The sequence below is a fragment of the Archocentrus centrarchus genome, chromosome 13 (genome assembly GCF_007364275.1).
Source record: "Archocentrus centrarchus isolate MPI-CPG fArcCen1 chromosome 13, fArcCen1, whole genome shotgun sequence".
Taxonomy (NCBI): domain Eukaryota; kingdom Metazoa; phylum Chordata; class Actinopteri; order Cichliformes; family Cichlidae; genus Archocentrus; species Archocentrus centrarchus.
Genome location: NC_044358.1, coordinates 13,950,346 through 13,970,217, shown reverse-complemented (window position 1 = coordinate 13,970,217; position 19,872 = coordinate 13,950,346). Strand labels below are relative to the sequence as shown.

The following is a 19,872-nucleotide window of genomic DNA, read 5'->3' as shown; positions in this document are numbered from 1 at the left end:
TTAGCTGAATAATAAATACGTCACCAACACATTTAATATGAAAATCCTCTAAATCAGACTCATTCTTGAATGAACTCATTTATTTATGGAAAATTCTGTATAAAAATGTGTTTACAAATCACTGCAGTGACATCATAAAGGCAGTTATGGTTCATTTTCCTCCCAATAAAAACACACAGCAGGAAACACGTTACTGTGAAGGCACTCAGTGAAATGATGAGATTTAAGGCTTTGAATGGAATTCACTCTCCAAACACACATTCATAAACCAGGAGACCATCTGAGACCATCTGAGATCATGTGACAGCAGTACCTCAGTCTCAGCACCGTGTTCATGGTGCAGGAACAAAGTGGGACCTGTGTAATAGCACAGGTATTACAGGACATGACGAGTATAAAGTACCATTTCATTTTATGTACCACTGATGTGTACAGCTGAGAAACGCAGCACCTCACTGACTGTTTTTATCATCCTGCTGCTAACACACACACACACACACACACACACGGTTACAGAGGCAGGAAGCTGTCACACGATGAGCTCACTGATGTCTCCTCATCAACACTTACAGATGTGACGAGTTTGTTTCCAGCTGCTGAGAACATGCGAGCTGTGGCATGAACACACGTACTGACTGAAATACAAAAACCCAATAAAAACGTACAAATTATAAACACAGAGATACAAAAACATTAGTGCAAGTTGTAGAAATACAAAAATCAGCATAAAAACGTGTAATAACACTGTGCTTAACAAAAAAGTAAAGGTGAGGAGTTTCTCCCATCAGCTGATGGGTCGCTCTTCATTTCCCACCCTCAGCCCGTCCATACCTGGAATCCTCTGCACCCTCTTGATTTGACGTCTGTCCCTGTAGGAAAATGCTCAGATTCCTGAGTTATACAAACACATTATGTGCATCAGGACCTGCACATGTAACAGCTGGCAGTGAGAGCTGTGTCAGTGTGCTGGACTCACAGTGAAGCCCTGGAGGGGAACGTGTTACAGCAACCTGTTTTTCATCATTCAGACTCTGCAGCTTCTGTTGGTCATGAATGGGGGGAGCAGGTCCTCCGTACTAGTCCTCACTCACTGTTAAGTTCCAGCTTGTGAGTCGGAGCAAAGAGGTTTCATTTTTTAGCTTAATCTTTCTCCTGCATTCAGACAGAGCAGAAACGGTTCCTGCTAAAGTGAATTGTGATTGTGCTGCAGGTGTGTAACCTGAGCCTGTTCTCACAGTCTCTTATTGAAAGGGTGCACCCAGCTGCTGCAGCACTCACCTGTGCTCTGGGTCTGGATGTTGTAATCAAACTTCATAAGACAAGGCCAGCGTATGAATAACGAGGTTGAATAAGAACTAATCTCAGTCCTTGGAATGCATTTGGCTGCTTGTGTGTGAGTTTATCCATGTAAAGCATGTAAAGAGAGGTGCATGAGGTTTCTGAGAGCTGACTGCGTCAGCAGCAGGCTGGATTTTGTTCTTTTACTGGGACTGGGATGGCACGCTGTGGCAGTGGCCTGCCTGCGTCTGTCACTGCCAGGGCATCTTCCTGGATCCGTTCCTGTCCTCCAGCAGCTCGACAGTCGGGGTGCGACTGGGGGTGGAGCGGCAGGATGGCTGTAGAGGCAAAGTGGCTGTGGAGGATGACACCGGCATGTCGAGGCTCTCCAGGGAGTCGGAAAGGGTTCGGTTGGTTTCGTGCTGCGGACAGAGGACGTAGCGGGTGGGGTGGTGGACCTCCACTGTGGTCACAGAGTCCAGGCCTTTCAGGCAGAGAGGGGACGAACGTCCGGTGGGGTCACGACCTCCGACGGCCCCGAGCTCCATGGAGGACTCGTCCATGTTCACGTACAGAATCTCGTCCGGGTCCTGTGGGTCCGGTAGATCCTCCAGGGCCTTTTCGAGCTCGCAGCGCAGCGACTCAAACGAGGGCCGATCCTTCGGGCTCAGCAGCCAGCAGGAGAACATCAAAGAGTAGCTGAGAAGAAGCACGAGTGTTAGTGGAGGTACTGTTAGCACGTTAGCAGGTGAAAAACATTTACTCCCATAGCTGCCTAATATTTTTATAGAAATATTAACCTGGACGAGAGTTAGTGATTTCATTTCCAATTATTTCCCACATTCACAGTTTAAATCGTTTAACTGATCCTAAAACATCGTTTTACTAAATTAATTTTACATTTTTGGAAAACTGGAATTTTAGGATAAAATTCTCACATGCTGTCCAGGCAGTCCGGAGGCTGTTTGAGACGGTTTCCTTGTCTCAAATAATCATAAATTTCACTGTTTTCGACCCCGGGGTACGGCGTCTGGCCCCGAGTGGCGATTTCCCACATGGTGACTCCAAAGGACCACTGAGCAGGACAGAGAGGCAGAGGAGGACAGGTAAAGGTGTGACAGGGTTAGCGGGAGTTCTCACACACACATGAGCTGCACCGGTCATGAAAACATATCACACGTGTTTGTCTTGGATTTCTGGACATTCTCCCTCATGAAGCAGCACGTGCCTGACTGTAAACACATCTGCACACGTGCACGTGCACCACTTTTGTTTTATGGAAAATAATTTTGTCTTCAGATGTTTGAATAAAGTTTCAGTTATTTATGTTTGATTAAAAATGTGACAGAGTTTGGGACGTGTCACTGTAACCTTTAGCATGGCTGTAATCCTGCTCAGGTGCGCGCGCACACACACACACACACACACAGGTAAGACGAACTCACCACATCGCTCTTTGTGGTGTAGACGCGGTCGGCTAAGCTTTCGATGGCGATCCATTTCACGGGCATCTTGGAGATCCTGCCCTGTCTGTAGTAGTCTCCATTGTAGATCTTCTTGGAGAGGCCAAAGTCGGCCACACACACGTTCATGTTCTCATTCAACCTGTGAAAGGTCATCAGACAGTACAGGTATTACGTGTGTGAATACTGTACACACTCAAAGTACAGTTACATAGTTCAAGTACTTTGTACCTCTGCTCTGATACATTAATAACACATTTATTTCAGTTTAGCATTCAAAACATTTTATGATGCGGTGGATAAAAAGACTCATGTCTCATGCTGAGAAAAGTCTTTACTACTTCTTTATGAATCCTCCCCCAACTGTTGCATGTTGGGTAAAAAAAGAAAAGGGAGGGGTGAAGAAGAAGAAGAACCCCTGCAGGAAGTGAAGAAGTCAAATCCAGCTTACATGCAGTTGCGTGCAGCGAGGTCTCTGTGGATGAAGTTCTTGCTGCTGAGGTACTCCATTCCTCGGGCAATGTCTGTCATGAACTTGACCAGCATTTGAGATGGGAGGTACTGCAGGACAGCAGAGAGAGAAACAGTGTTTATTTTGGTCTAACGAAGCTGGCGTGTGTTTAGTGGCCAACAGAGGGCTGCAGAGCCCGTCTTCTTTAAACCTGGATGCAGCAGATCGGATCTCAGCACCCTCCTCATGTGGAAACAATAATGTTGAGCTCCTTTGTTTGTGGAAACTTTGCTGAACTTTGGGTGTTGCGGCGCGCTCGTTTCTCGGCTCGTCGGGGACTCACTGCGTACGGCAGCTCTGACTTAAAAACACGAGCTAACACATGAAACTGCCAATGAACTGATTTGGTGTTTTCATAATCTCAGAGTGCGTGCTGCAAACAGGGATGGGTGGGACTCTCACAGCTTTGCGTGTGTGCTGAACTCTGGGCTCCATTTTGCTCATGACATAAGCTCATGAACCCATGATGCTGTTAAAGTGTGTGCGACTGCATGTGTGCATGCGTGAGTGTGTGTCTGCTGCTGACTGTGTGACACTAACCACAGGACAGTCTCCCAGCCGTGAGTACAGCAGATAGCTGTGCAGGTCTCCATGCTTCATATACGGCAGGATGACCACAGGGGAGGGGTAACCTTCACTCTCCACAGTCTGGAGACACACACCTATAAAAACAGACACACACACCTATAAAAACAGGTGCACAGAGACTTCATGCCTGCTCTGTATGTTCCACACTTAAATAAGAAACGAAGGATTTGATCTGTGCACAGAACACAACGTTTATCATGAATACTTCTTTGAGCGAACATCATTTTATTGCCCTCCATCGGATCATTACAGGTTCCTGAGAGAACACCACCGACTCACCGAGGAGCCTCATGACGTTGGGATGGTCAAACTCCTTCATGCAGGCTGCCTCCCGGAGGAAATCCTCCATCTCTGAGCGCGTACATATGGCAACTGTGAAGGAGACGTACAGAGGCGAACACACACACACACACACACACACACAGATGACAGTAAGTGAGAAACTCTTTCAGACTCTCTGGGTTTGGTTTTGGTATTTTCTAAAAGCCGTCTTTGTGTGTTTTGTGATGCAAACTGATTTGTGCCCTGAACACTTGTTAATGTGTGACCCCGAGGCTGCCGTCAGAGGGCCGTGCTCCACAGATGAAGGGAATCATTGTGGCGACTGCTGAGTACTTTTACTGTCTACTCACTTTTCATAGTCTTGACAGCGACTTTGAGAGCAGACTCCTCCTGAGTCAGCAGCCCTTCCATCACAGAGCCAAACTCCCCTGAAGGCAGAGAAACACACACAGTTTACTGAAGTGTCACATCTGCTGAAGCCCTCACACAGAGATGAGCCTGCACCGGTTCAATGAGTCCAGGTGATCCCACAGATCACAGAGAAAACCGAGCACTACCTTCTCCCAGCGTCTTTCCCAGGGTTAATTTATGTCTGTCCACCATCACATCCTGGAGCTTCTGCTTCAGCTCGTCACTGATGCCCAGGCTGTTCACTGAGGGAGAAAAAATGAGGAATTTTAATGCTGCTTAGGTGCCTGAAGCACTTAACAACACAGAGCAGAGAGAAAAACAGCCTGGTCTGAACAAACAGCCTCGCTAACATTTCCAAAACCACAGAACAAGGTGTTTAAAGTCCCCCACAGCGAGCATCAGAGTCTCCAGTTTGAATCTGTTTGTCGGCCCCATCAACGCATCATTGGAAGTTGCATTCAGATGATACATTAAGAACAGTTGCTGAGCTTTGCTCAAAATGCCTGAAATAGCTTTATAGTTAAAAACCATCATGGTGCATCTGACCTCAGCTTTGTTCAGTCCCCTTTTCCCATAAAGAATGCCTGAGCGATCCTGCAGGGACCGGGCTGCATGGGGACATGAGGTCAGGGGGATTAGGCTGCTTTAAATACTCCCTCCACAGCTGGCTGTCATTGAGCTACAGCGGGAAGCGCACTGCGTTACACACTTCAGCTCTGTTTTCACATCTGGGCCAGGATGTGACAGCATGCTCAGAGATCCAGCTGCTGCTACACCATCAATCTGTCATGTGTCGGACAACAATTTACTTGGTCTGCAGGCTCTTCCAGCACATGCTGCCGTGACCGGCTATTAGCCAAAGCATTCAACATGGAGAGCGTCAGGGTTCGAGGACGGGCTGAAACGACCGGTCAGTATCCACAGCTTAAAGTCCAGATCTAATGTGACCTTTCCCCTTCTTCCCAGTGCAACTTCCTTTCTTCATTCCGAGCTCACATTATCACCACAGCTCAGCTCCTCTTGTTTTACTCAGTGAATTCTCCCCCAGCCCTGTAGTTTTACCTTCCTCACGGCCCCTTTGTGTCTACGACGAGCTGAGACCTGCCCGTGAGGACGAAACAAATACTGTGTGTACAGGTACGACGGGAGGACAGGTATGTCACATGAAGAGGACTCAGGGGCAGCTGGCTGTGATCAGCATGAGTTCATTGCTGCTTTTTAACATCTCCAGGATCTCATGTGTTTATCTGAAGAGTCCAGTTAACTGCAGCGGTTCGTGCTTGATGGCAGAGGGTATCAGTTCATTAGATTTCCTCAGACTGCCTCCTGTAGTGTGAGGCACAGGCTGTTATCACAGCTGTGAGGAATGAATTAACTGTTAGTTGTGTTTCTGGTTTGATACAAACAAACTCAGAGAGTCTTTCTGGTTTTCCACGTTGTGGACACGGTGTGCCGTGTTCTTCCACAGAACTGTCGGATTCTGTTAGGCTGCTTCGGCTCTCCTTCACAGACAAGTTTGGACACGCCGCTAATAAACAATCCTGATTCCTGCTGAAGGGACAACAAAGTATCAGCTTTCTGACAAACATGCCGGAGCACAGAGAGACTCACGAGTCGCTTCGGTGGTCCTGCGGCTGTAGGAGCGCCGAGCGCGGTACCTGACCACCAGCTCTCCGCTCTCCATCATGGGTTCAAACGCCTCCCTGTGAACGACACAACACACAGAGAAGGGTCAGAAAGATGGCGCCGTGCCACATTTCACAAAGTTACTTTGAGTGTTTAGAAAAATGCTGCAGAAGTGCAGCAGCAGGCTGAGGCTGAGGTTTGGCACGGTCACCGGGTGCCTCCCTTCCACCCACAACGAGCAGGAAAAGCCTACGCACCCGAAGCGCGTCTCCTTGCGCCGCAGCTTGGCCACGTAAACAGCCAGGAACACAGCTATGGACACAGCACCGGTAACAGCCATCACCACATAAAACCAGTGCCAGGAAAAGGCCGGGGGCGACGATGGACCTGCAGGAAGGGGTGTGGATGCAGACAGATGAGAGCTTAGTCATGCAGGTCTTATAATTTGGAATTTAGGAGTGAAACAGTAATTAAGTCATTTTATCAAAAAGGGCCGAGGACATGATCAAAAGGACCTGAGTGGGTTATATCAGCCCAATGATGCTGGATCACAGAGGGTAATGATTATGATTGGACACCCTCACAGTCACCTACATCAAAGCTTCTCCTCCTAAAAATACGCTCTAGAAACATTTTGCTCCGAGGCGCTGGAGCTGCTGCAGTCTCCGTTCACCGCTCTGCTGCTGTTTGTCGTTACACAAAGCAAACGGGGACGCGACGCCGCCTCTTAGAAGTATTTATGACGCCTCTCCCCATTCGCCCCCACAACCCTCTTCCCCTTTCCCTTCCCTCTGAGGTCATCTTCTCTTTTCTCTCTTCCTTCCTTTTTTCCAAAAACTCAGTGAAAGAGACTAAGAAGGAGAAGTCAACAAAACCCACATGAGCTCACTTCCACCATCATTTTGTGCCACTCAGAGAGGTCACAGGAGAGTGTGTGCATGTGTGCATGAAGCCGGTCATTACTCACCTCTGATTTCACCCATTTCTGTGAAACAGAGAGCACACGTGTTAATATTTAGACTTTTTAAAGGTCAAACGCTCCAAAATAAATCAAACTACATTATAAGCTGCAAAGCTTATAATATTATATATTATATTCATACATGAATACATGAACATGTTAAAGGTTTGGACACCTGTGTAACTCACCGGGTGAATTGAGTGTCAGAGTCTGAACAGGCGTCCAGGGTCCTCGACCCGCCCCCGTGTAGGCGCACACCCGGAAGGAGACGTTTGACAGGGGAGCGGACAGATTGATGGACAGCTCGGTGCTCAGTCCTGCATTCAGTGTGATCTGCCAATGAGAGGACAGAGGGACCGTCAGCATCAACACGAGCATCTTCTCCGTGCCCGCATGTGTGAACGTGCTCCTCACATACCTGCTGTGTAACAGGTGTGCTGTACTCCACCATGTAACCCTGTAACTGTCCATTCAGCCTTCCCGGTGGCTCCGCCCACATTACCAGCACCTCTGTTGCATTTAGCGCAGCGGTCACATTAGCAGGTGGATTTTCAGGCACTGAAACACAAAAGACAAAAAGCTCAGAATCATCCCAGCGTCCTGCCTCACACAGGTGGGATTATTCAGGTAAACCGGGAGCACCTGGGAGGTTTGGAGATGTCTGTGCTCCCTCTCCTCCATCCAGCCTTGTTACTTTGGGTATTACAGTAAACAGCTTGAACGAATCACGGAAACGACCGCAGCGTTTCTTAAAGTTCAGGTAAACCCACAGATCAGAGAGCCAACAGTGTTGTAACTGTGTGCTCAGTGGCCGGGGCCAGCAGGCTGGGGTCAGCCAGGCATGTGCGTTTTGACAGCGTAGAGCTCGAGGGTGTGGAGACGTCCAGCAGACGGAGGAGAAGATGTCAAACGATGTGGAGAATTTGGCTTTTTTAGGACAAAAAGGCGTTTGAGGGCAGCACAGCCGGGCAGTCAGTGAAGCTCAGGAGCGACTGTGCTCTCTCTGTGTCAGCGTGCTCCAGTAAGGGCCGGGGTCCACCGCACTTCATCCACTTCCTGTCCTGTTAATGCTTCATTCACTGCTTCAGTTTGGCCGTCTGGAGCCGAGAGTGAAACAGGCGGCCGACTACCGAAATACCCACTGCAGAGAAATCTGGCTGAATATGATGCTAGAAATAGTGTGTGTGTGTGTGTTTGTTTGTCTGTGTGTGTGTGTGTGTGTGTGTGTGTGTGTGTGTGTGTGTGTGTGTGTCTGTGTGTTTGTCTGTGTGTGTGTGTTTGTCTGTGTGTGTGTGTGTGTGTGTGTGTGTTTGTCTGTGTGTGTGTGTGTGTGTGTTTGCTTCTGTAACTGATGCAGTGTGTAGCACAGAAACCCAAGAAAACTTTCACTGAGGACAATCGAAGGCTCATTTCCTGCGTTAGTGTTTACAGCTGACTTTGTCTTTGCTTCACACACTTTCAGAATCATATAAACACACACTCACTCACACACACACACACTCAGAGCATTTGGGAAACTGGGCCCTGCCTATGGATGGATGGATGATGATGCTATCAGGAAGTGTTTGGCGGCTGATTGTTTCCACATGTCGTCCGTGTTCTGCCAGCAGCAACAAAAACAGCCTCCAAGTCGAGTTTTTTTCCACATTCGCTCCTGTCAGACTCGCTCCGTCCTCTCCACCTCTTTGCTGCCCACTCCGTTTCTCTCCTTCTCATTTTTCTCCCTTTCCCTTATTTCCAGCCAAAATAATTCCTTCTTTTCCCTCTTTGTGCTAACCTTTCTTTTTTTATGGAGTTGAGAGTTCGAGTGGGCAGTTCATGTAAATCTTTGCTTCCCTCTGATAAAAATAGAAGTTTGTGTCTTTAGTTTTTGGTGGAAAACAGAAGTTACGGAGTAAAAAAGCCTCACAGTCGTTTTTTTCCACAAAGAAAGGAAAGCCACGCAGACTGTGGAACAAAGAGGTTCAGATTGGACTGTTTCATCTTAGAACTTCAACTGTTTGGAGCGACGGGACTCTTTCCTCATTGGCTCGTGGAAGGAAAAGGGTCATCCTCATGCCAGAAACTGATCTGGAATCTGGTCCCCATAAATGGGAACATAACAGCTCTACACGGGAAACATGTTTCCAGAACATTCCCAACACAAATGTTCGTGTCATCAGAAAAGTCGTAACTTTTAAGGCCGTCCAACCAAACCGAGCACGCCTGCGTGGGAAAAGGACTCGTTTACTGCTGGAGCTGCACTTCTGCTGGCATCAGCACGAAGCAGCGACACGTGTGCGCGTCGGGCCGCCATCATGACTCACCTCCACTGAACCGTCCTCTGTTTATGGGGTCCAGCCTGACTGAATCAGGCCTGTGTGTGTGTAAAATTTAATCTCATAGCAACTGTAGGATTAGGAGGTGACAGCACGGGTCGAGTCACTTCCTCTCCCTGTGACCAACCCCCCCCCCATCCCCCACCCTTGGGGAAAATAATGGGCTTTGGGAAAATGGCTAAATGAGTGTTTTCTCAAAGCGCCCACTTCTCCCATTTTTCTGTTCTTCCATCCAGTCCTTCCCTCCTCCCACCAACAGCTAACCTTTTCCCTTTTTTTCCCACAGTGCTGAGCTCTGGAAAATCATAAATCATCTGAGGTCAGAAAAAGGGGGAGAATGAAAGCTGAAAAACTGGATTTAGAAGAACTTGTTCATTTTGTTTGGGTTTGCAACAAATCTCAGCAACGTTTGCAGGATGAGCGAGAAAACGACTGAAGATGAAGTATATGAGACATTATGCTCATATCCTGCATCAGGATTGTGCATGAGCGACAGCGCCGTGCACGTGTGCACAGTTCAGGAACAATATAAGGAGGCAGAAAGCTTCAAGAGGAAAGCCTTGTGGGACTTGAGCCCTGAACCACATGGAAACTCTGGCTGTGCTGTAAACAGTCGGCCTCTCTCTCAGTTTCTCCTCTCGAACGTTATTCATGTTTCAGGGTTTTCTGCTGGAGCGAGAATCAAACTCTCATTCAAAGGGAAATGATGTTTTTTCTTCCTGTGAAACAAGATGAAGACGCTTTAGCTAAAAAAGAACTGAGAACTAACTGCAGACAGCATTTCAGAGCGTGCTTCCCTTTTGCTTCTCCTGTTTATGAGAAAATGAGAAATGCAGTGTTTACAGATTATAAGCAGCTTCCTTTATGGAAAGCCCCGATCCCCCCCCCCCCCCCCCCCCTGTGGCATATCTCCCCTCTCCATTCCTATTTATCCAAGGATAGAGAGAGCATGAGCTGGCATGGAAAATCCCACCTCAGTCTGAACTCAGACACAAAGCAGCCTAGCATTAGAGTCTGCACAGGGCGCCACCATCCTAACTGAAGCCTTTCAGGAGAATTTAGCGTCTGCCTTCCTTTTCTCCATCACAGCCGCTTCACCAGCAGCTGCCATAGTTTAGGGTTGAAGCTGGGTTCACAGGGTACAGCCACTCACTCTGCTATCCTTCAAACACAGTCATAATATTCCTCTGACTCAGCCTAACAGCACACTGTAGCCTAATCCTCTAACTCCGTGTTATCATCGAGTCTCGTTTAGATCCGAGTTTAAAAGCATTCAAAACCTTTTTGATCCACCTTAAAACAGGCTCAGTGTTCATGTGACCTCAGTGCTGCTGAGGCCACTTTAGGTGACGTTTGAATCCCAGAAAACCCACAAAGCATCAGACAGCGTTAGAACAGGACATCAGCGAGTCTCAGATCTGCTTCATCATCCTGGAACATACAGGAAGGCCCTGCAGAGCCATCGTAGCTCATCTTCACTGTGACTGACTGCATCCCTCTGTCAGCATTCAGGCAGGTTCAACAGTTGTAATTGCTCCAAGTATTTCAGATTGTACACTTAGCAATACAAAGATCCTTGAAATGCACTTATAGAAAAATGTCCCTCAGTATAAAAGCAGCTCGTTACTGTGTAGCTTCTGTCCTGGAGCGGTGAGTCTGCAGCAGGAAGGGAGGAAACCTGGACTTAGAGCTCAATCAGTAGGCAGATAACAGACCTCGACCTTGAAACACTCCTGCAGAAATAATCTCACACACACCAACATGCACACATCCACATCCACGGGGAAAACTCACCTCCTTCTTTGGTACGTAGCTCCACCCAGGGAGACCAGGCAGATGGGCCTTGGCTGCTCTGACATGCCACCCTGACAGCATAGAGGGTGTGAGGCTCCAGGTCCTGGATGATGTGTGAGGATGGTGGCATGGACACAGTCTGATTATGGATCAGCCTGCGAGGGCCTGCTGTGAAGGATTCTCCTGGATGTTTGGCCTGTAACATTAAGATGATCAACATTATACTGATGCTCCAATTAAATCTGATCTATGTGCAAACATGAAGAGGATGCTGCGCTTTTTGGTGATGAATATGAGGAGTGAATGGAAAATCACTCTGAACAAGGGCGGAAAATTAATTGTGCACAAGAAATAAAAAACCTGCTGAATTTTGGTCTCTGCAGTTGAAGTACTTTAAGGTATTTGTTGCTCATTAAGTGCAAACTTCCAACAAGGGTGTAAAATCTCTGAACATGAGCCAAACTCAGCAAGGTGCACTAAAAGCAGAACTCATCAAGCAGAAACCTGCTGGCTCTGCAAAGTCTTCCTGGTAAACACACTTAAAGAGGAACAAAAAATCCTTCACTGCAGCGATTTTATAACCACATTAAAGTTGCTGCTCTCGGCCATTATTCTGCTGTGCTGTTCATTATCAAGAAGCTACCATGGAAAGGTGGGTTCACAGGTGGAGTTACGAACACTATAAACAACCGGCCTAAAAAACGAGCAGACACACAAAAACATGAGCTGTCTGAGCTTTGAACACATCAGATCTCAAAGGGAAAAAACCAATCTGGATATCTACACAGATATGGACTCAGTGATGTGTGAGGAATGAAAGGATCAAACCATCATGTGATGGAAATGAAAATGATCAACCTACAGAGGCTGAATTCAGAAATGATGCAGCATTGAACATTTAGCTGAAATTTGATTGCGGCAGCTCCCCCTCGTACTTGTGTGCACACCTGACAACGAGCGTGGGGGCCAGTCAGTGGTATCAATGCCTTCATCCTCCAGGAACTGCCCACATACTCATCACATGAGGCACCAGGAGGAACCCAGGACCCTCTGCATCAGCGTGGGGTCTGACAGGTCCAAGGATTTCATCCTGATAGCTGATGGCAGTCAGGGTGTCGTTGCCTAGCCTGTAGAGGTCTGTGTGTCCCTCCATGGATGTGCCTCCCCAGACCATCACTGACCCACCACCAAACTGGTCATGCTGAACGATGTTACAGGCAGCATAATGTTCTCCACAGCTTCTGTCACAGGTGCTCAGGGTGAACCTGCTCTCATCTGTGAAAGCACAGAGCTCCAGTGGTGGACCTGCCAGTTCTGCCAATACCATGGAAAATGCCAATCAGTCTTCACAGCGCCCACTAGAGGATGCCGGGCCCTCAGCCCCCCCTCATGAAGTCTGTTTCTGATTGTTTGCTCAGAGACATTCACACCAGCTGATGGGTTAAGGACCTTCTCTTGTCTGTCTCCTGGAGTCTTCTCCATGCTCTGAGACTGTGCTGGGAGACACAGCAAACCTTCTGCCAATGACATGTATTGATGTGCCATCCTGGAGGAGTTGGACTACCTGTGCAGCCTCTGTAGGGTCCAGGTATGACCTCATGCTACCAGCAGTGACCCTGACCCTAGCCAAATGCAGAACTAGTGAAAACCAGAAAAGATGAGGAGGGGAAACTGTGAGTGTCCTCCACCTGTGAAACCATTCCTGTTTGGGGGGGGGTGGGGGGTGGCACCTGTTGGTAATTTGATGAACACCAAAGCAGCTGAAACTGATAAACACCCCCCCCTGATACTTACTGACCTTATCAGTATCTCAGAGGTTTACTGACTGATGCTGAACTCTGACTAAAGTGTCCTGCAATGTTACTGTATTCTGAAACCATGAGGACTCAGAGGACTCAGGCTGCAGGAGCCTTCAGGATTTTCCATTATGGAATGAGTCAGATGGTGTTATTCCCACTACAGTATATGAATGTGTGCGAGAGCAATAAGGAGTTCATCCTAACTCGATGACTCACCGTCCAGCCTGTACAACAAGTGTGTTTAATCTGAAAGTACAACTCAGCCCTGACTCACTCCCAGCATGCATTCCCCTTGTATGGCTCAGACTCTCTGCTGTCACTGCCTCTTCCTCTGTGCTTTTAACAACTTTCTCTGCCTCTTTCTTCCCTCCTTTCACCTCTCTGAACCTTTTTCATGTTTCTCTTCATTATTCAAACAAGCATTAAATTTGGATTTTCGCCCCACTCTGCTGAACTGGGCCCCTTTTCTTGTTCCCCTATGAGGGTAAAGGGGTTAGCATGAGATGGGGGAAGGGAGGGGGCGATAGTATGGAGAGGTATGAGGGGCAGCTTTATTAGAACCAGACGGTTAGGGGTGGTGCTGCACTGTTCCCTTCTCCAGGAGAAAACCTCCCTGCTCTCAGCTATGAGCTGTAACGGCCTCAAAGCAGAGACACTGACAGAGGGGGAGGGGGGAGGGAGTGGTCCTGCACAAGTCCAAGAGGCCACTTTCCCAGAGTGAAACATGAACCACTTGTACATGAATCCAGCAGGGAGGGGCAGAGGATGAGTTAAGGGGAGAAAAGGCTCTGCTCCTCAGAATGAGCTTCCAGAGGTTTTCCAGCCAGGATTGGTGGCGTTCCCATCTCTAACATTTATCCCGTGTTTCTCTCACCTGCACAGAGCAGTCGATTATCTGGTAGTCTCCTCCAAAGCCAGGCTGCCACGATACATGAAGGGCAGTCTGAGTGATCTGAGCAGCTCTCACATTCTGAGGTGCAGCTGGGAGGACTAACGGAGAGAAGAGATGAGAATAAAACCACAAGAATTTGATATTTGGCAGAAATATGCAGATAAACCGAGGACGGCTGAGGAGCTCCTGCTCCGCACACCTACCAGTGATGGTCCCGGATCGGGAGGTGGTCACGCCCTTGCGGTTTTGGGCCTCACAGGAGAAGGTGCTGGTCCTGTTCAGACCTGGACAGAGAAATGAAACACTCAGGTGTGAAGAGGAAACACTTCAGCTGCTTTTTATGTTAACGTAACTAAAAATGTAACCAAAGGAAGAAAAACACGAGTGTGACAGTTTCCATACAGTAACTTCCTCTTTCTGTCAGCAGGATCATCAGTTATGTTTCTCCCTAACGAGCCACTAAAGACCTTCAGAATATTTTTATGTGAAACGAATGAAACAGATGAGAGGGGGCGGAGCTTTCTGCCACGAACTCCCCAAACGTCTGTGTTAGGATACGGTGAAAAGGCCATCTTAAACTTTTATATGTGTCCTAATGTGAGCAGTGAATCTTAATGAGAGTAAATATCTGCAGGCGGTAATGACTAATTATGAGACGAGCAAGAAACAACAGGATAAAGAAGGATAGCATCAGTTTGTCTGATAACATAAAGTCGAACCAATAAAAATCACGTAAATCTTCTTAAAGTGTTGCTCTGCAGTTTCCTCCAGAGCAGTTCGAGCTCTGAGAAAGCCGTCCGATCTGATCGTCGAGAAGATAAAACACTGATTTTCAGGTTTTCAAGGCTTTGTATTAAATTTCTGTTTCTCAGTGGGTCAGTGGTGTCGGCTTCATAGCAGTTTATTATAGTCGTTTAAATACTGTTTAAATAATACAAGTTTCCATGTGAGTCAATAAATAAAAACAATCTGACATCATCTGAGGTTCAGTTTTTCACTTGGTTTGTGAGAACGAAGAGGGCAGCAGAGGTGTAACAGCTCCTCTGAAGGGGGCAAACTACTGTGACACACAACAGAGGAGGAGTCTCACAAAAGTGACTCACAGCACGCACACACACACACACACACACACACACACACACACACACTCCCTGTTTCTTTCCTTCCTCATTACAAAACCACAAAACATCATCCTGGAAATGTCATAATCTGTTCGCAGGAAGAGCCTGCTGATCGGTGCTGATCGGTGCAGGTCTGACTGCCAGTGTTGATGCCAGCTGGGGGGACGTGGTGCCGGTGCCGTCTTTGCTTGGATAACACTGTGCACGTGTAAAAGGAGCTGGAAGATTTAATGTTTGATGAGGAGAAGTGAAGCTGTGACAGTTCAAATGTGCTGAATGAATGAACTTCTCTCCATTTCTCTCCATAAAAGCTTATTTGTGTTTGGACCTGCGGTCTGACAGACCAGCTGTCCATGCCAGAGCTGTGAGTGTAGCTTACCATCAACACCGGGCAGCCCGCTCCGATGAGTCAAACCAGATCCTGCCCACTCCTCCCATCTTCCTTCTGACTCCCTCTGCTTTTCCCTCCACCACTGGACTTAACACAGGCCAGCTATGTGGCAGGCATTCAAGCAGAAACAGAGCCCTCCTCCTTTATCTCCTTCTGTCTTTTATCTCCAAATGTCCTCTGCACATCAGCTTTCCATGTCCCAATTGTCATTTTTTGTGCTCGCTGCTCTTCTTTACCAACAAACCCACAAAGCATGTCCTGGCTGCTCCCCGGCACTGTGCCAGCAGCTCTCTCGGGGGAGGGAGGTTATTGTTTAGGCCATGAAAGGAGGATTTGGAGGTCTTTGAAACCAGCAGATAGCTGCTGTGTGGTGTTTGGAACACATCACTATAACCAGTCTAAATAGATCAAAACTGATTTTTAAATAATCATTTAAAACTCAACTCTGCACCACACCCTGCTGAAGCCAGCTCCTTACTTTAATGTTATTATTTTTTAACCTGCAGAAATGAATCATTTCATTTTCTCCTTCCTGCGTTCAAACTGAGAGAACTGATTATTGGAAAGCGTTCAGGTTTTGTTGCTGAACATTTTGCTGTCAGTGGGGTGTACAGAGAAGAAGAAGAACTAACGTAAACTGGGTACCTGTGAGGTTGAGGGTTGAGGGTGAAAGGGCCACGGCGTCTGTCAGAGAGTTCAGAGGATGGCCATCCTGCAGCCAGATGACCTTGACCGGTTCTGGAGGACCGTGGGCCACACAGTGCAGGCTCAAGGAGACGTTCGCCACCGCAGTCATGTGGTGGGGCTCCACAGAGAAATGAGGAAGGCCTGAGAAAGACTTAGCTGAGTCAGGGTCTTCAAAAATAACTGCCCTCCTCAGATAAATGTCTGTGGCTGCTTCAGATGAACTCACCTTCCAGCTGAATACCCCCCTCATCAGAAAAGGTCTCACTGCCTCCCGACTGAACAGCACATTTGTAGGAGCCCATGTCAGGGAGCTGCACCTTCTCGATTCTGTTACGGACATAAAGAGGAATATTTTGAAGGTTTTGTAATAAAACACTTGAATCTCCAGCAGGTTGGACACGTGTTACTGTCACTGGATTATATTCATTTGTCTCTGTGGCTGGAAGTCAGTATGTGGACATGATCCAGCAACAGGAAAAACAGGAAGTAAAACCATCACGTTTGAGCCTACCTGAGCGTGCTTATGATCGTCCTGCTGTTGATGCCAGTGAGGACTTGGTATTGATTAGTGTCTGCATACTCGAGCGACACACCATCTCTCAGCCAGGTCACATCGGGGGAATCCACGTCCTCGCCTCCGACACCGTTCACTTTGCACTGCAGTGTGACGGGTTTGCCGAGCGAGGAGACGACGGTAGAAGGACTCTGAACAAACTCCAAGTCTTTGAGAGGAAAGAGGTGCGAGAACAGGTGAGTTTGTTTCCTGTTTCTATAGAGTCTGCGACTACAAACTGAGCAGAGTTTAGACTACAGCGTTAAGCTTGGTCTGCAGTCTCGTTACTGATCTCAGTCCAGCCCACATCATCCGCTGGCTCAGCGTGCACCCTTCTGTCCATTCTCCAGGCACATATCATGCAGGGAACACGCTGTCCTGTTCCTGTAAGCTGCTTTGCAACCCGCCGTGACCTCAGCGTCTCCATTTCATATTTTGCCCGACATTAGTGTCACATATGTCGATGCTTACTTTGTCCTGTCTGAGATTGTTCTGCAGGAAAGTGCAGGAAACCTTTCCTTTGTTGAAGTGTTCATCATGAGAAAGGAGAAAATGTCTCAGACAAACTCCCACAGATTAAAGTGATACAGTCAGAGATAACACAACGTTCATCAATCAGCACTAAAGTCTTTATTTGGTTCTGTCTCAGAAATATTTACTACTTCTGTCTGAGTCCTGAGATGTGAGCTGAAAGCAGCGCCGTGGCCTTTGAATGGCTGCTTATCTTGTGCTGCTCACTGATAGTGAGGCTGACCTGAGGAGGACAGCTGATCCTGGGACAAAGGCTTCTTGTTGGAGGACGGCTGCTGGTGCAGCTTACACAGAGAGCTCAGTGCAAACTAAACATAATCATCAGCACTCACAGGTCTGCAGCCTCCAAAACAGTTTACAGGACGGGATGGTGCTGTTCCTTACTTTAACAGCTGAGACCGACAAAGGCAGATGTGCAGATTTCTGATTTCTGCAGCGGCCCTCACAGAGCTAACACGGCTGCTTGGTGTGATAGATAACAGAAAAATAAAAAACTGGGTTTTCAGAGCAAGAAGGAGAAACCAGATTTTCTTAAGCTCGCCCTCCTAGTCGCCCTTCAACCTTTCACCCAAACACCCATCTCACTAAAGCACACATGAATGGCCAAAGTTCAGCTGCTGAAAACTGACTTTAAATGCATCTTTCTGCAGGACTCCAGCACACGCAAACAGCTTTTTGTGTTAGCGTGTAATAAACGAAGGAGTGAGTGCGCCCCGCCTCTGTGTGCGCTCTGCCAGTAAGAGTCATTCCTCCCTTTAGTTTTAAGCTTGGCTGAGCTCCTGCCCTGACCCCCCCCACTGAACAAAAATAGCCCCACTTTCTCACTCTGTATCTTTTTGCTACGTTCATATAAGATCATAAACCTTTTAGGAGCTCACAGACAGACGAGCTTTGGACAAACTGTGTGTGGCCTCTTCAGCTAGTTCATGTCCTCCATACTGTCCCTCCTCCTCCTCCTCCTCTGTGAGGATACTCAGACAGTAAATGCTGCTGGACGCGTACATACCAAACATATCTAACACAGCGTTTCTCCTCTCACTCCCTCTTTTATCTTCCTGCCTTTTGAACAGCACTGAATGCATTCTCTGCCCCGCCTTTGCCCTTTTCTCCTTTTCATACCATTCACTGGATTCATCACAACACATTTTTCCACCTCCCCTCCAAACTCTCTGCTCTTGCCCTCGTACCCCATCCATCATCTGACTGCTCGAATCTGAGTCAGACAAGCTCTGACTCACAAACCGAAGCATTTGCCCCCCTGAACCCCTCCCCATCCTTCACATCCTCACATACAAACAGGAACTGAGACATCAGAAAAAAATCTGCAGTGCAACCATCAGTCTGAGCTTGTAAAGGACGTTGGTGTCTAATAATCTGCATCCCTGCTGCTCATGTGTGCTGCACCCTGAGGACAGGGTGGCCGTGATGCTCGGAGCAGATGAACTGACAGGTGGAGTGTTTCCAGCCACTGGCTGCAGCTGATGGTTCAGTCATGTTGGTTATCATAAAGTATTTCTTACATAAAGATTATTTTCTAAAGGAGGCCTAAATGCAGCTTTCAGCTTCCAGCATGGTGGAGTTTCAGGATTCTTTCAGTCCCAGCAGAGTTACAGTAAATCCGGCCTTTCACCTGCTTCTACCCATCCATCACATCCCAAAATGGGAATCTTGACCTGGTTTGGATCCCAGCAATGATCTCAGCCTGATCTCAGCCTCAGTGTTACTGATGCCTGTCAGATAAAACTCACCTTCAGCCACGTTTACTTTGATATCAGCAGAATACAAAAAAAAAACTTACTTTGAACTAAATAAAACCTGTTTTTTTTTTCTTTATTGGCCCAATCAGTTCCTTCATATTGGCCAGATGTTGCGCCCTGCAGCTGTGGTTCCGCCCGTCAGCCAAAAGCAAATTGAGGTAAAGAGTTAGGAGCAGAGCGCCGACGGGGCTAATTGCTCTCACGGTAACAAACAGCCAGACTGGGTCATAAAAAGCTGCTCGGTGCCAGTTAAAGCTTACCTGTGAGCACGTCGGCGGATCCTGGCGTCCACGCCGAAAACATGACGGTGAGAATCACAAATGACCGTTTAGACAAGTTCATCGTTTCTGTGGAAAACAGATGACGTCTCAAAAAGAGCTTCGTGATGAGAAAAAACATGTGGGGAACATCAGCGGGCTCCATTAGCGCATCGCAGCAGCGCAGAGGTTCAAAGTTACTTCCAAAAATAAAGTTTTCTCTAACTTGGCAGGTGCTCAAAGTGGTGAGTATCCACAGATGAGACCCAAGCTGACCGGATCGCCTCGTTTCACTTCCCCATTTTAGGAAACATGCGCTGAAAAGTGTCGGAATTGCTACAAAGTCTCGAGTTTCTCTTATGCGGTTGTTTGGTTGGTTTCAGCGGTGCTGCGTCCATCCAAAAGCTTCAGCTTCCTGTAAACTTCCCTCCGCTGATTCAGCTCAGTCCAAACTCCAGTCTGTTTCTGCAGCCTGGTGTCCAAAGTCTCTGTCCTGCCTCCCTCAGACATTCCCCTGGCTTTCTTCTCCCTCTCCCCCTCCAAACGGCATTCAAATTCCTCAACTCAAGTTCTTTCCCTCCTCCTCCTCCTCCTCCACCTCCTCCTCGGTCTCCCTCCTTCTCTCGGAGGATGTGAGAAACCCTGCGGCATG

General features: G+C 47.8%; 1 protein-coding gene across 2 annotated transcripts; it reads right to left on the bottom strand.

The window, feature by feature from the left end:
• Nucleotides 1–112: 112 nt before the first annotated feature.
• axl (AXL receptor tyrosine kinase) lies at nucleotides 113–19,727 on the bottom strand. 2 transcript variants are annotated; one of them, XR_004020827.1, is made up of 21 exons: nucleotides 19,224–19,386; nucleotides 16,634–16,844; nucleotides 16,349–16,449; nucleotides 16,081–16,263; nucleotides 14,127–14,207; nucleotides 13,906–14,021; nucleotides 11,233–11,428; nucleotides 7,539–7,678; nucleotides 7,309–7,453; nucleotides 7,127–7,144; nucleotides 6,417–6,546; nucleotides 6,145–6,236; nucleotides 4,680–4,775; nucleotides 4,473–4,550; nucleotides 4,120–4,212; nucleotides 3,793–3,914; nucleotides 3,193–3,302; nucleotides 2,724–2,883; nucleotides 2,217–2,353; nucleotides 977–1,977; nucleotides 113–891 (listed from the first exon to the last, which is right to left on the bottom strand). XR_004020827.1 is itself a non-coding variant. In XM_030744969.1 (20 exons), exons 1-20 carry the CDS (start codon nucleotides 19,384–19,386, stop codon nucleotides 1,530–1,532), a joined length of 2,820 nt encoding a protein of 939 aa, XP_030600829.1. In that variant the 5' UTR covers nucleotides 19,387–19,727; the 3' UTR covers nucleotides 113–1,529. The 2 variants fall into 2 exon arrangements, 1 of the variants encoding a protein (XP_030600829.1); XM_030744969.1 differs by having other exon boundaries at nucleotides 113–1,977; nucleotides 19,224–19,727.
• Between the last annotated feature and the right edge of the window lie 145 nt (nucleotides 19,728–19,872).

Excerpts from the sequence above, each read along its gene's own strand:
- axl (XM_030744969.1), bottom strand. The coding sequence starts at position 19,386 with ATGGAGCCCGCTGATGTTCCCCACATGTTTTTTCTCATCACGAAGCTC. Across the intron at positions 14,208-16,080 it reads CTCAACCCTCAACCTCACAG|GTCTGAACAGGACCAGCACC; the intron begins GTACCCAGTTTA and ends TTCTCTGTCCAG. Across the intron at positions 2,884-3,192 it reads CTCGCTGCACGCAACTGCAT|GTTGAATGAGAACATGAACG; the intron begins GTAAGCTGGATT and ends GACCTTTCACAG.